The sequence below is a fragment of the Stegodyphus dumicola genome, chromosome 1, assembly GCF_044657685.1.
Source record: "Stegodyphus dumicola isolate Sdum_Otavi_A_Nest chromosome 1, ASM4465768v1".
In the NCBI taxonomy this organism is placed as follows: Eukaryota; Metazoa; Arthropoda; class Arachnida; order Araneae; family Eresidae; genus Stegodyphus; species Stegodyphus dumicola.
The window spans coordinates 113,794,324-113,807,914 of record NC_140768.1 but is presented as its reverse complement, the minus strand read 5'-3'; the positions used below and the strand labels follow the sequence as shown (position 1 = coordinate 113,807,914).

The window sequence follows — 13,591 nt, the reverse complement described above, 5'->3', positions numbered from 1 at the left end:
CTAGCATTGAAAAACCTAATTAAATCTGTCTCTGTTGTTAAATGTTCATTTAATTATATTAGGGATATCAGAATAAAGAACTTCCTTGAAGAGTAATATTTAAATGCTGCAAAGACTGAATTATTATTTACTCTCATTGTGCAAAACTTTTGGGCATGATGATTTTTGGTAAAAATTTTAGGGATATTGTATAACTGGACAGTTTACCAAATTTCTTTATATTTCACAAAACTTTCCCATGGATTCTAATTTAATATTTAAAGCCTGCATCAAATATGTTGAATAAATATCAAAAGGTGTGAAAACATTTTAAAAATATCAAATGATATTTTGATATTCTCTTCCTTTTAAGAGTATTCTATGCAATTCTAGGGAGCTACATTTAATGAAATATCTTAAAAGGTCTATATTGAAATATCTTGCTGTTCCTACTGAATTTTCAGTTGTTAGCAAAGAAAAATGCAGACACAGTAGTTCCTAGAAATCACCCCTCTTTCCCCCCCAAAAAAACCGTAAGTTCAGCTTAGCAGTTATTTAAAAAAAAATTGTTGAGAAACCAGATAGATGGGCAACTGTGTGAATTGGTATTGTAAAACATAAATTAATTGTTAATAAAATAAAAATTATATTTTTTGATTTGCTAGTGGAAAAGGTTGAAAATATGTATGTACGCATGTTTGAGAGTTTTCACAACAATATTCAGAATTATTTAGATTTATGTAGGATTTTTATAGCACACTGTTTTTCAGGATTTATGAGATGGGGTCGCAGTCACCTCTGATATTGACAGCTGCCAATTCATCTGCTTAAGCAACTGCAAATCTTCAAAGGGCAATGTAAAGAGACTACCAGTTTGGCAACTGCTGTCTCATTAATAGAAAAATATCTTTAATTGATATATTCTTGTAATTGATATATTATCAAAACTTGACTTTATTTGCAAGTAATGTAAACTATATCTTCTTCACAAGTATGTTTTTAAAAACACTTGAACAAAGAAAGCAAGTCATCATCTAATTTAAGGCCTTCCTTATTACTATGAACACTTTCACCCAGGCAAATTTATTTTGAACATGCAGACCAAAGTTCTGTTTCAGATTTTTAGATCTTTGGTAACTAAATGTGTTATTTCATGTTATTCATGTGATTTGTAAATCGCTATTTTGTTGCTTAGCTATTTTGTTGCTATAATGTGCTTAGCACATTATTTATTTGGTTTTAAGCAACACCTGTGTAATATCTAGAAATATAGCATATAGAGCAGTTTATAACAGAAACACTGTTATAATACGTCTGCTATATTCAATTTACTTTGTAAAATTTATTCACAGGGAAACTGATTTCTTATTTCTTGAGATTTCAAGGTAGCAATATTTTTCTTGTTACTGGAATTAATATTTTGTAAGAATTCTTTATTTTTTACTTGTTGTTAAGCTGATAAATTGCATGTTGTTGCCTTATTAGCATTTCGTATTAAAAATATTGTTTCTACTCATAGGGTGGATTTAAAGAAGTCAGTTTAGAATTTTTAAACCAAACCCTTGACAAAAAGTTAATGGCTACATTAAAAGTAAGTGATCATTAATATCTTGTAATTATCTATGTATGTGAGTTTGTATATATATATTTTAATTTTTTTTTTTTATCAGGGCCAGATTTAGAAATGTATGTATGTGTGTATGTATACACACATGTACACATTTGTACATATATATATGTCCATTTCTGAATCCAGTTCTGATAACAGAAAAGTACCTAAATTTGGCTTTTCGTAAGATTTAGGAATTTACTTTTTTGATGCAAAAGTTATTTATTGAGAAAAACCTTTTGCTTCATACTTATTAAAATTATTGTAGTCATATTAGAAATATCTTGTGGTGTGTCCTATAAGGTTATAGTGCATTTATCACTCACAGGGTTCGCTAATTTCCAGTTCACAGATGTAAAATATTTGATATGATATGAAATTTTCATCTTTATTATATTTATTTTCATCTTTATTATAAAAACTATGCATTTTTTAACTAAATTAAGTTTCAAAGTAGTAGATATTTTATTAAAATAATAATTTATGATTTTTATTTTATTTTTAATAGTCTTTCTAATTAATATAATACATCTTATCCATACAATTTCATTTATGTATACCTATTTAATCATTTTTAGAAGTGTTTGTACTGCAATTGCAGTAAATAACAAATGATTCTAATATATATTTTGCACTTCAGTGCAAAGTAATCATTTGCTAACTGCCTAATAATTATCATTATTAGTTAAGATTACATAGAACTGATAATTAAACTTTTGATTATCCCAAAAACATGGAAACATAATCAGATATTAATGCTATTTATGTCCTCATTCACCATATATTGTGGATATTTCTTTCAAGTGAGAAACACAATTTTCTAAGAAAAGCAATCATAATCGTCATGACCATGATATTCACCTTCCCCCCCCATAATGTGTTGAATTTTACATCTATTATCACTTCCATTAATATTTATCACACTGTGTGATTCCAATAATTCACTATTGTTTCATTCATAAATACTAGTAATCTACGGTCATTTTTGGTTGAAATAAAATCGTTATTTTTAGGAAATACAGAGTGGTTAATTTAACAGTAATTGTTTCTTACATAAATATACAAATAAATTTGTTAACAAAAGTGCACAATATTTTTAACATATTTTATTTGAAAAAGTTAACACATTTCATTATTTAAAAAATTTTATCATTTTCTTATGTTAGCTTATTTTTTCTATAGTAAATATGGGTTGTGAATCTGCAAATTTTTTGTTTTGTATAAATCCTTATTTTTAGATTTGTATGTAAGTAAAAAAAATCCAGTTAGTATTAATAATAACCACATCTTTTGGTTAATGCACAATAATCACATTTACTGGTAAATATTAAGAACTACCATTGAAGTTTGGTGAATGTAATTAATTATGCACAACAGATTGAAGCCTCAAACTCTGATGCATTTTTAATATCATGCAATATGAAGTGCATGAAATTACATGCATTAACAGTTTTATTAGCAATAAAATTTTATCAGTATAAAAATTGTTTTATAATAATGATTACTGTTTTTTATAAGATACATTCATTATTTATCATATCAAAGAAATTGCTTTACACACCTTTAAAATGACAAAAAATTGCCAACAAATTAAATTACAGTATTATCACATTTCTAACAGAAAGAAAATTGCAAACAAATTATATTACAAATATAGCATGATTACATTTTTAGTGAATTATTTATTTTAGTAAAAAAGAGCATCTGTGGAATCTGGAGTTTCAAAGGGTTTTTGACTTTTTTTTAAATTTCCAGTGATCTGAGTTACAGTTGCACAAGTAATTTTAACATTGAAAGCCTTGACCATCTAAATTAAAATTCTTATGAACACTTTTGGTTAGACTTAAATATTTAATATCTAGAAGTTTATTGGCCAAAACAAAAATTTCATTACAGCCGATAAAGTAATTTATGGTTAAAAATCATGGCTTCATGTTAATAGTAATTTAAAATGCCTTGCTTTGTACCTAGTTTATATGAATTTAAGTTTTCTTAGAAATTATAACAGTATAATATTTTGATAGTAGTTGGTTATAGGGTATAATATTGTGGCTTCATTCCGTATTATTTTGCTACTGCTCAGTCCTGTTTATATTGATTAATTGGGATTCTGCTGTACTTTTATTTACTATGGCAAGATATTTAACTATCTATTTAGAATATTCAAAAATACATTTTTTAAAGTATTACAGGATGATATTGCTTTCCAAGAATGTAGTATGTAATATGATTCAAGTGATAATTTTTAAAGTGTTACTGCTTTTTGCTGTTGAATATTTCCTGTCAAATTAGTGATGTTTTGTAAATTAAACAGTTTATAGATATGTGGGAATTTTTTTGTGTTTTTAGATTATTTTGAAAAGAGTAGAAGAGACTGACTCAATTCAGAACTTAAAAATAAGAAATGTTCAAAACGTCAAATATGACAAAAAAATTGTGTAATGTTAGAATGGCTCTGCCTGGTCTATTTTTAGTTGTTTCCATTTATTATGATAAAATTAAGCAAATATTTTCTTTGAGATAGAATTTATTTATGGAGGTTACTGGGTCTTTATTATTATTTAGAAATATTGCTTTGTGGTTTAAATGCTATTAGTAGTTACTATATTTAAATGAGATTAAAAAATAGTATTTGCTAGAAATCAAGAAAAATTGTAGTTTCAGTTACCAGGTCTCATTTTTCTTGATGGTCTTTCCCCCCACACCCTAGCCAAGAGATCAATTGTAAGCACCAAAGATGAAATAAATGAGCAAACAGAAAACTTGAATTTGATAGAAGTATATGCTTTTACAAAAGAAGAAAACTTATGAAACTTACATTTTTGCTAATGCATGTAGTTTATTATCTGAGCAATGGACTATCAGCAGCAATTGTTGTGAAACATTTTTTTTTTTTTTTTTTTTAATTCTTGAAAAACTTCAGAAACTTAAATGTATGTAATTAAAACTACCATGTTCAAGGCATGACTAATATATACAGATTGTTGGAGAGAAGCAAGAGTAAATAGGGGTTACAAATTACCACGGGTGATGCTTTGTCACCAAACAAAATTATTGCAAAAAAAATTATAGACATTAGAACACTTCGAAGCAGAAGAGATGAAAAATTAGCAATACCCTTGCCAGGCCTCGAACCACCAACCTCTCGAATATGTGCTGAGCATGCTGAACATTAAACCACGAAAGCATGCTAAGAAGACAGGAGAAATACCTAAGAAGGTGGGAGAAATACCTTATAAACTCTCACTTTTAAAAAGCAACTGGGGATTAGGGGACCCTATCACTAAATCCTGTCAGTGAAGAATCATCATCCACCACCTTTTTTAGTTTGTGTCCCACTGTAGAGACATTAGGTATTTTTGAAAGCAGGAGACATGAAAAATGAGCAGTGCCCTCATCAGGACTCGAACCAGGAACCTCTCAAAGGTGCCGAATGTGCTGACCACTACACCATGAAGATATGCTAAGAAGACAGGAGAAATACCGTATAAATTTAACCTGAGGTAATTGATTAAAAAAAAAGCTTTCAATATATCATTTATATCCAAGTTATAAAATTTGACACTGAAAAGTAATTTACCAATAAGAGATCACTTCTAAAAATTAAAATTTCCTGTTTCAGAAAAAACGATCGGGTTGTGAGAAAGAAGGCAATGAAAGCACTGAATGGTCCACTGGAAAAAAGTTGCAGACTGAAGCACCAAAGGAAGAAGTTGAAGATGATGTAAGTCTTATGAGTTCTGGAGCGTGTGGAGCTTTTGTTCATGGATTTGAAGATGAATTACAAGGTAATAATATCCCTGTCTTATAATAAAGATCAGTTATATAAGAAACATTGATTATTTTTATATCTATATAATATTATATAACCCTTATCGGGAGTGTGTAGTATAGTAATTATTTGAATTGATTTAATTCCTTGACAATTATGAGAGATAAATTGAAATTATCTGTGTTTAGTCTTAGTCTCTAAACGTGATTTCCTTGTTTGATCATGAGTTTTTGTATTTCAGCAGCAAAGATTCTGTCAGCTAGCTGGTATCTGAACCAAGCCTGTGTTACTCCAGCGTCCATCTGAAACTTTTTTCTTTTAAGCTGCTCATTTAAAGAATAAAATGTTTCTGCGTACTTTCAACATTTCAAAATTTGACATTATTTTGCCCAGTGCCTAGTAAATACTTATTTATTTCTGTAATTAGGGAACGAAACCTCATATTTAAATGTCAGCCTTGGTGTTCAAGAAGTGGCTGAACGTTCATTTCTAATTTAATTGCATGTTTAACAGAACAAAATCAGAAAGATTCAAAACAAACTTATTAGTTTATCTTTCATTATGAAGCCACCATCAGTTTGCATATTGTCTTGTCAAAAACTTGATCTTATGGAGTCTGTATCCTACGCAAACCGTATAATCAGCTTGTACTTACTGGTACTCTGATTTATTGGATCTGCCTTTTGCAGCAATTTAGGCTACAATTTATGCATTTGCAAGGCCATGTAAGATTTGTGCCTAATGACATGTTGTTAAAAAGGTGCTTCAGGATGTCTTTTGCTATTATATCATGTTCAGGTAAAATTTCAATACCCTTACCATGTTGCTTTATCTTCTGTATTGAATATGGATGATATTTTAGACATTGTCATTTGTTTGTCAGCAAAAGCAATCATGGATGGATGATATTTTAGACATTGTCATTTGTTTGTCAGCAAAGGCAATCATGGCCAGATGTCACTGACCATGATTATTAATCACGTTTGGTTGACTGTTCTGCTGTTCATATTTCATACAAATGCCTTTCTATGAGATATTTTTTTAGTACTCATGGCATAATAGATCATGGAATTTTAAATGCCTTAACAACTTCTGAAATTGAATCTCGCTCATTAGGTTCTAATTACTCTTTCATATTCAAAATCTGATTATCAACATTGGTTTGCCATAATCATCTATTAATCATTGACTTTACAACTAACAGCTGATTCAGATATTAGTTGTTTGTAAGTAATATATACATTCTTTTTAAAAATCGAAGCACCAAGAAGGACTTTTGCGATCGTGACGAAATTTGGTATGCAGAAACATCTTGATCGTTTCAAATGATCAAAGTTTCAAGGCAAAGGAATTGCGATCATAGCGCACATTTCTAGTGCACTATTGACAAAATATAAATCCAGTAACAGAGGCAGAAAATTTATCTTTTTTGTTGCTGCCATTGCAATTCCATAAAGAAGCAACTAAAGATGCCATTACAACGATATCGGAAACCTTACAACTAAACGACTTCGAACGTGGTCACATAGTAAGGTTACATGAAGCTGGTCATACCGAGCAATAGGCCGACAACTGCAGCGTACAGACACTGCTGTGCAAAGATGTTGGCAGCATTTGTTACTACAAGGAATTTGCCAATGAAATTTAGGCTCTGGAAGGCCAAGGATCACAAATGCGAGGCAAGATAGGATGATTGTATGCCAGGCCCGAACCGCCCAACAGTATCATTGTCAACTATTGATTGCACTGCAGCCATGTCTATACCTCCTGTGTAGAGCTCACAGAGGCCTTTAAGACATTGCCTTTGACCCCACAACATCGAAGTCGTCTGGAGTGGTGTCGCAGCCGATCATTATGGCTGCCATCAAACTGGCATAGTATAGTGTTCAGTGATGAATCCCGCTTCACTCTTGAAGCAGATGATTACTGTGTTCGTGTCTGGAGAGGAGGGGTTGAGCGGTCCCAATCAGCCTTTTAAAGAGTTTTACAAAGGCATACAGCCATAACCCCTAGCATGATGCTGTGGGGCACTATATCTTATGCCAGGAGGTCATCTCTGTATGTCTTTAACAGCACAACGATATGTTGATACCATCCTGTGGCCGGTTGCATTACCCTTCATGGTTTGTCATCCTGGGGCCATTTTCCAACAAGGTAATGCCAAGCCATATACCGCTCGCATATCTGTAGTGCGGTTGATGATACTCTTCCTTGGCCAGCAAGGTCACCAGACCTTTCACCAATCAAGCATGTGTGGGATATAGTAGGCTGCCAGATTCGGGCACCGCAAAATATCACAGATCTGGAGCGGCAACTGATGAATGCCTGGCAGAATGTATCGCAGGATGACATTAGGAACCTCTACCACTCCTTGCCTCGGCAAATTCAAGCATGCATTGCCGCCAAGAGCGGTTCGACCAACTACTAATTTGAACAATACTAGCTACTTCTCAATGGGTGATTGTGAGCCGTGAACAGGTACTATGACCTTGATTTTTTAATCATTGTATTATCTGTGTATGAGCTATACACATATTCAATTTCATCAAAAACAACCACTTCCTTCATGGTGTTTCGATTTTTTTTGTAAAAGAGTGTATTATTTCTTATCACTTATTTTTTAATTACGTATATGTGTTTACATGTGTGCATGACGAATAATATTCATAATGTGTCAAATAACTATGAAGGTACATTCTGAACAATTTGAGAATTTCTAAAAACCAAACAGGGACTTAAAAACTATGAATAATTTTTTCAGCTCCCCCCCCTCCCCCTGGCTTTATAATTTCATACAAATATTTTTAGTTTCAAAAATATTAGAAATAAGTTTAATTAGTTTTTTTTTTCCTTCCCCCGTGTGTGTGTACTATATGTTGTACTTAAAAAAGCTAGAAGTTGGTAAGCTTCTTTTATTATTATTATTTTTTTCCCTTTTTGGGTGCAGCTGCAGCATGTTTACTAAAAGGTGTATGTTTAATTTTTTTAAGATTCCTGAAATTTTGTTGGATCTGATGATATACAAGATAAATTTAATGTACATAAAAGTACAGTTTTCGAAGACTGTTTAACATTTGTAAAAGTCAAGAGAGAAGAAAAACAGGAAATTAGACAAGGCAATAACCTTTTGTTTTCCATAGATTTTAGTCAAGATTTTTTTTTGAGGGGAAGCAGTTACAGTTCCCTTTTCATTAGAAGCAACGAAATCTTCATAGAAGGGAAATCTAGTGACAGAAATAGTAATAAAAATTCAAAAGTTAATTGAATTTTTAAAGCATTAGAAAGGTAAAGTTTCACATCAAGGAACATGAATCCAAAAAGGCAAAATTTAAGTCTTCAATAGCTGATCATAGCTGGAAATTTAAGCACAGTTTTGACTTTGGATCTGCAACAATTATCCAAAAGCTTCTGCCTTTGGTGAATTGGGTTTGCTTGGAGCTTTTCACACTCATAAGGATTTTATCATGTTTAGTTAAGGACTTCAATTCTGGTTCAGTCCTTCCTAATACTTTTAAAATTCTATTAACTTAATTTTTTAATTTTCGTTACTAGTTCTGCCGACAGATGGCACTACCTTCTCATTTGCTTTACTACTTTTGGGTATAAATACAACCATGGCTTTCCCTTTGTTACAGGTTTCTTTGCTCCTGATGAAGAGGGACCTGTACTTGTTTGTCCATGAAATCAATAGAGTCTTGACTTAAATCTAAGCCAAACACAAGGTTGTTGTTACTTTGCCTGATTGTATGTATAATTTTATTAATGGTAACAGAAGTCAATACAATATTCGTAAATTTACAGGATTAGTTTTCAAAATTTAAATGTAGAACTTTCTTCTTCAGTTGAAGAAGTGCAAAAAAAGTTTATATTTTTTGCACTTCCAAAGATAAAGAATTTGTATTTAAACTTTCAAAGCTAGTGGTACAAATTTATGAATATTATACTGATTCTTGTTGCCTTGCATTTCCAAAGACAAAGATTTTGTATTTAAACCTTCAAAACTAGTGGTGCAAATTTATGAATATCATACTGATTCTTCTTGCCTTAGCACTTCAAATAATCGTTATTCATTGTGTTATTTTAACTCTGTAGCTAATTGTAGATTGCAAATATATATGTCTTTTATCTTTTCAGAGGTTCGAACTGCAACTTTGGACTCATTTTGTAAACTTGCTACTCATTTCCCTTCTTTTGCTTCTATTTCTTTGGATTTTCTTGTGGACATGTTCAATGATGAAACCGAAGAAGTATGTCTGAAAGCTATACAGTGCCTTCAGAAAATAAGTCTGCACATAATGCTTCGGGAAGACCAGCTGAAAACAATTTTAGTTGTATTAGAGGTACATATTTCAGTTAACTGTATAATGTTTACAATTTTTCTAAATGCACATTTTTATAAATAAGTCATCTTGAATATTAAAGTTAGGGTAATGCTGCTTTAGTTTGGTAATGACTTTAAATGAAATGCCTTTTGCATTTTAACAAACTAAATTCATACATAATACATACATAAATAGGTACAAATATTTGTGCATACCTTTTACTTCCTTTTACAAAGTAAAGGAAGTATTTTAATAGTGAAAAATACTGGGTTTCATATTTCAATGGAATTATCCATTTTGACAGTTCCCAAATCCATTTAGAATGTTTTTTTTTTTTTTTTTTTTTTTTGCATGACATCTATACGTATTGGCAGAATAAAGTACTCTTTTGTCCAAAATGAATTGTAAAATGGATTTAAAATAACATCTGTATGTATGTATCTCAACTAACTGAAAAACGATTAGCCATAGAACATTAAAATTTTGTATATGGGACTGCTATAACATATAATTGTATTGTTGTACCTCCCTTTTTATTGAAATAAGCAGTGTCAAATATGTGTCTGTCTATACCGTTAGAATCTACTGAAGAGTTAGAATTTGAAATTTTGAAAGAAAATTTTTATGTTCCATAGTTTCTATTTTTGTAGACAGAAAAATTATGACAGCTAGTTTCAAGAATCTCTTCCTATTTTCTGTTAATGTGAACAAGGTTATTAGTTGAACAGTATGCAAAACAAACCAGCTACAAGGAACATTTAAATTGAAATTAGTTGTCTTAAAATGTGTGGATAAATCATTTCTTTGCACTTGCTAGTCATATGAACTTAATAACACAATTTGGGGATTTACCTAAAAGGAAAAATTTGCACAAACACCATGATTGGCATTTACTATAACAAGAGAGGGCTGAAGCACACAGAAAATGCAAAATTATTTCACTAATAAAATTAATACATCTTTTTCAAACAAAATATGTTATAAATATAGTATATTTTTGTTAAAATGCTTATTTGCACCTACATATAAGGGAAAAAAGTACCATTATATTTGCCTTGCTGAAAATACAAACTTTGTTCGTTTACATCCAGAAATGAGCATGGATTACATACTTTCATGAATTACTAGAATTCATCTGTATATGGTTATAGAAGAAAAAAAAAAAAAAAAAAAAAGAGAGTGAGGCAGAGACTAAGAAATTTGTAACAAAGTTAGCTTTTAATTTACATGTAACAGTTTGCTGTGTATTTTTTCCAAAATTATTTTCCATTTTCTACATAGGACTTTTCTATGGACTTAAGGGAAGCTCTTCATGGAATGCTTGCATCTTGCCGTCTAACTACAAAAGAATGCTTGAAATTCTGCATTGATAGCTTATTAAAAAACTTAATGCGTTATCCCCAGGATAAACGATCCATCTGGAAGTAATGAGTAGCCAATTTTTTTTTATTTGCATATTTTTAATTTTCTATTGGCATATAAAGTATAATTACAGTGAGGTTTATAGTTTATGCTTTTCTTATTATTGTATCAATTGAAAATATAAAATTCTTCTCTTAGGTGCTTACAGAAACTTGGAGAGAGGCATCCATATTTAACATTACCTCTAGTGCCAGAGCTCTTGAGTCTGCATCCATTTATTGATATGACTGAACAAAATGTTGAAGATCCAGCTTGTATCCTTTTATTTTTATCTTTTATTTTTTAACTATATGTTTAAATGATTCAGAAATTTTGTGATATCATTTGGAAATAACTGAAGATAGAAAACAAATTGGATTTTGATCAGTATTTAAGAATTAATTTTTTTAGTGTCTTTTGTGCTTATTATTGAATTTTAGGTGTGAAAATCTTTAAATTTTTTATGCAAATTTAAAAAGCTGATTCAAACATAAATCCACAAAATTAACAGCTTCTACTAAATTATTTAAGTTAGCTGTCTTTTTTTGCTTATTTATGTCATAACATTTTAAGAAAAAATCTATTACAGTGATATAATGACTCCATAATAAGCAAACATATAAATTTAACATAATTTATCTAAATATTAAAAAATAAAACCTTTGGCACAGATTTTGCAGCTACTCTATACATGTTCAAATCATCATGCAAAATTGTGTGTGCAGAATCATTACTAATGTCGGCTTCCTTTTTCAGTATCTTGTATGGTCAAACAATGATCTCCCATTATTAGATTTTCTATCCTTTCAACAACAGCTGCATTCCGAGCAGGTTGTGGCATCCCTGAATGCAGATAACTCTGCACCGATGTCCAGCCGTTTTTAAATCGGTTGAACTACTCCTTATTTCATGTTACTCCTACAACACTGTCTCCAAATGCCTGCTAATCTTATGAATTGTTCCCTTCTAGAATCACCAAGCTTTTGACAAAAATTGATGCAGTGCTGTTGTTTAGCATTTTTGGTCATTTTAAGAAAAATCTAAATCTGACGAACACTTATAAGAACAATCATTCAATGTGCAGTAGGCAATGACTGACTCACCAAAATGCTGAGAAAAAAGTTTATGCATTTGCATTAAGCTGTCTCCTACTGTGTACTGTGGTGCTGGCCTAGCATCACTATTACCCATGGAAAAATTCAAGATCGCATACTTTTTAGGTAGACCTACTATCAACTTCTGAATGTAATCCTGGCTAATTTCATAGATCCAAACCCTAATAATTCTTTCCTGCAGTTTAATTTTTGTAGCAGGCTTCTTAGCAGCAGTTTTGATACCCATTATATATGCCAATTTTTAGTGGAATTCAGATCGCAACTATTCCGTGACAAAGTCAACCAGATTAACATCATATTTTGTTACATAAATCTGTACCTAAAGGGAGGAAATAGAAAGACAATTACTTTTATAATATCCATTCTGTTGTGGCGATGAAAACCTGTAAATGAGGCACACAATCATCCATAAATGAGTGGATTGTACTGACTAGTTTTGCTGTATGATGGTATGAAATTTTGATGAAACATATAATTTCAGAGCACTATTAAAATGAACACTTCTCCAAGACATAGATATAAATTGATACATTCGCAGTTCCAGTAATAAATTTCAGGTGTTTATCACCTTTTCTTGATATGCATCACCAGACCATTTGGCATACAGAGAATTTCACAGTATGCAGCAGTTAGTTAAAAGTATACAATTTAGATACAGTGCAAAGTCCGAAATCCGGACGTCCATTATCCGGAATGATCTAAAAGATCCAGAATGATCCAGACCTCAAAACCACCTACAATGTTTTCTTGTAGGTGTATGCATGTGCATTTGATTCCCCCCCCCTCCACGCATAATAGAACATCTGGAGAGTCCCGATTCTTAATTTCACTTCGAAACTAAATAAAATACCTTGTTATTGAAGAAACAATCATTTTAACTTAAATTTGTACGGTCAATAATTTGGCTCCGTTGCTGCGTATCTCCTTTGGCACACATCTCAAACCCAAACATTCCACATAGGTACATCTTTAATCGGACACCAATCTGGCGAATCATTATTTATTACATCATTATTTATCATTACTTTCCTTTCATCAACACATGCTTATCAAAACATGACAACTTGAGTAATGATTCATGTAGCGATGCCTAAATTTTTTTCATGTTAGTAATTGAATAATGAAGGAGTATGGCAACCTTTTATGTTGACATTATGCTTGGTGATGATTACAAATTTAAGTTAAATGCACTAAAAAACGTTGACGAGCAAAAATTTACCAAAAATGTCTTTCCCAATGCTATTTTGTTGATGATAATATAGACACAAAGATTACATTTAGGGCTATTTGAATTAAGAATAACTGATTTGTTATTCACATAAACCCAGAACCAGTGCCGGGGCTTGTATGGCTGCACCGAGTCGCAGAATTTAAGACCCACAGAGACTGCATC

The 13,591-nt window shown here is 31.2% G+C and overlaps 1 protein-coding gene across 1 annotated transcript in view; it reads left to right on the top strand.

Moving 5' to 3' along the window:
* IntS4 (integrator complex subunit 4) overlaps positions 1-13,591 on the top strand; it is a 102,017-nt gene that overhangs the window by 56,300 nt on the left and 32,126 nt on the right. The window contains exons 7-11 of the mRNA XM_085819590.1: positions 1,499-1,570; positions 5,211-5,376; positions 9,495-9,700; positions 10,964-11,106; positions 11,243-11,358. Coding sequence (XP_085675716.1) covers positions 1,499-1,570; positions 5,211-5,376; positions 9,495-9,700; positions 10,964-11,106; positions 11,243-11,358 — 703 coding nt within the window. The remainder of the gene's footprint in view (positions 1-1,498; positions 1,571-5,210; positions 5,377-9,494; positions 9,701-10,963; positions 11,107-11,242; positions 11,359-13,591) is intronic.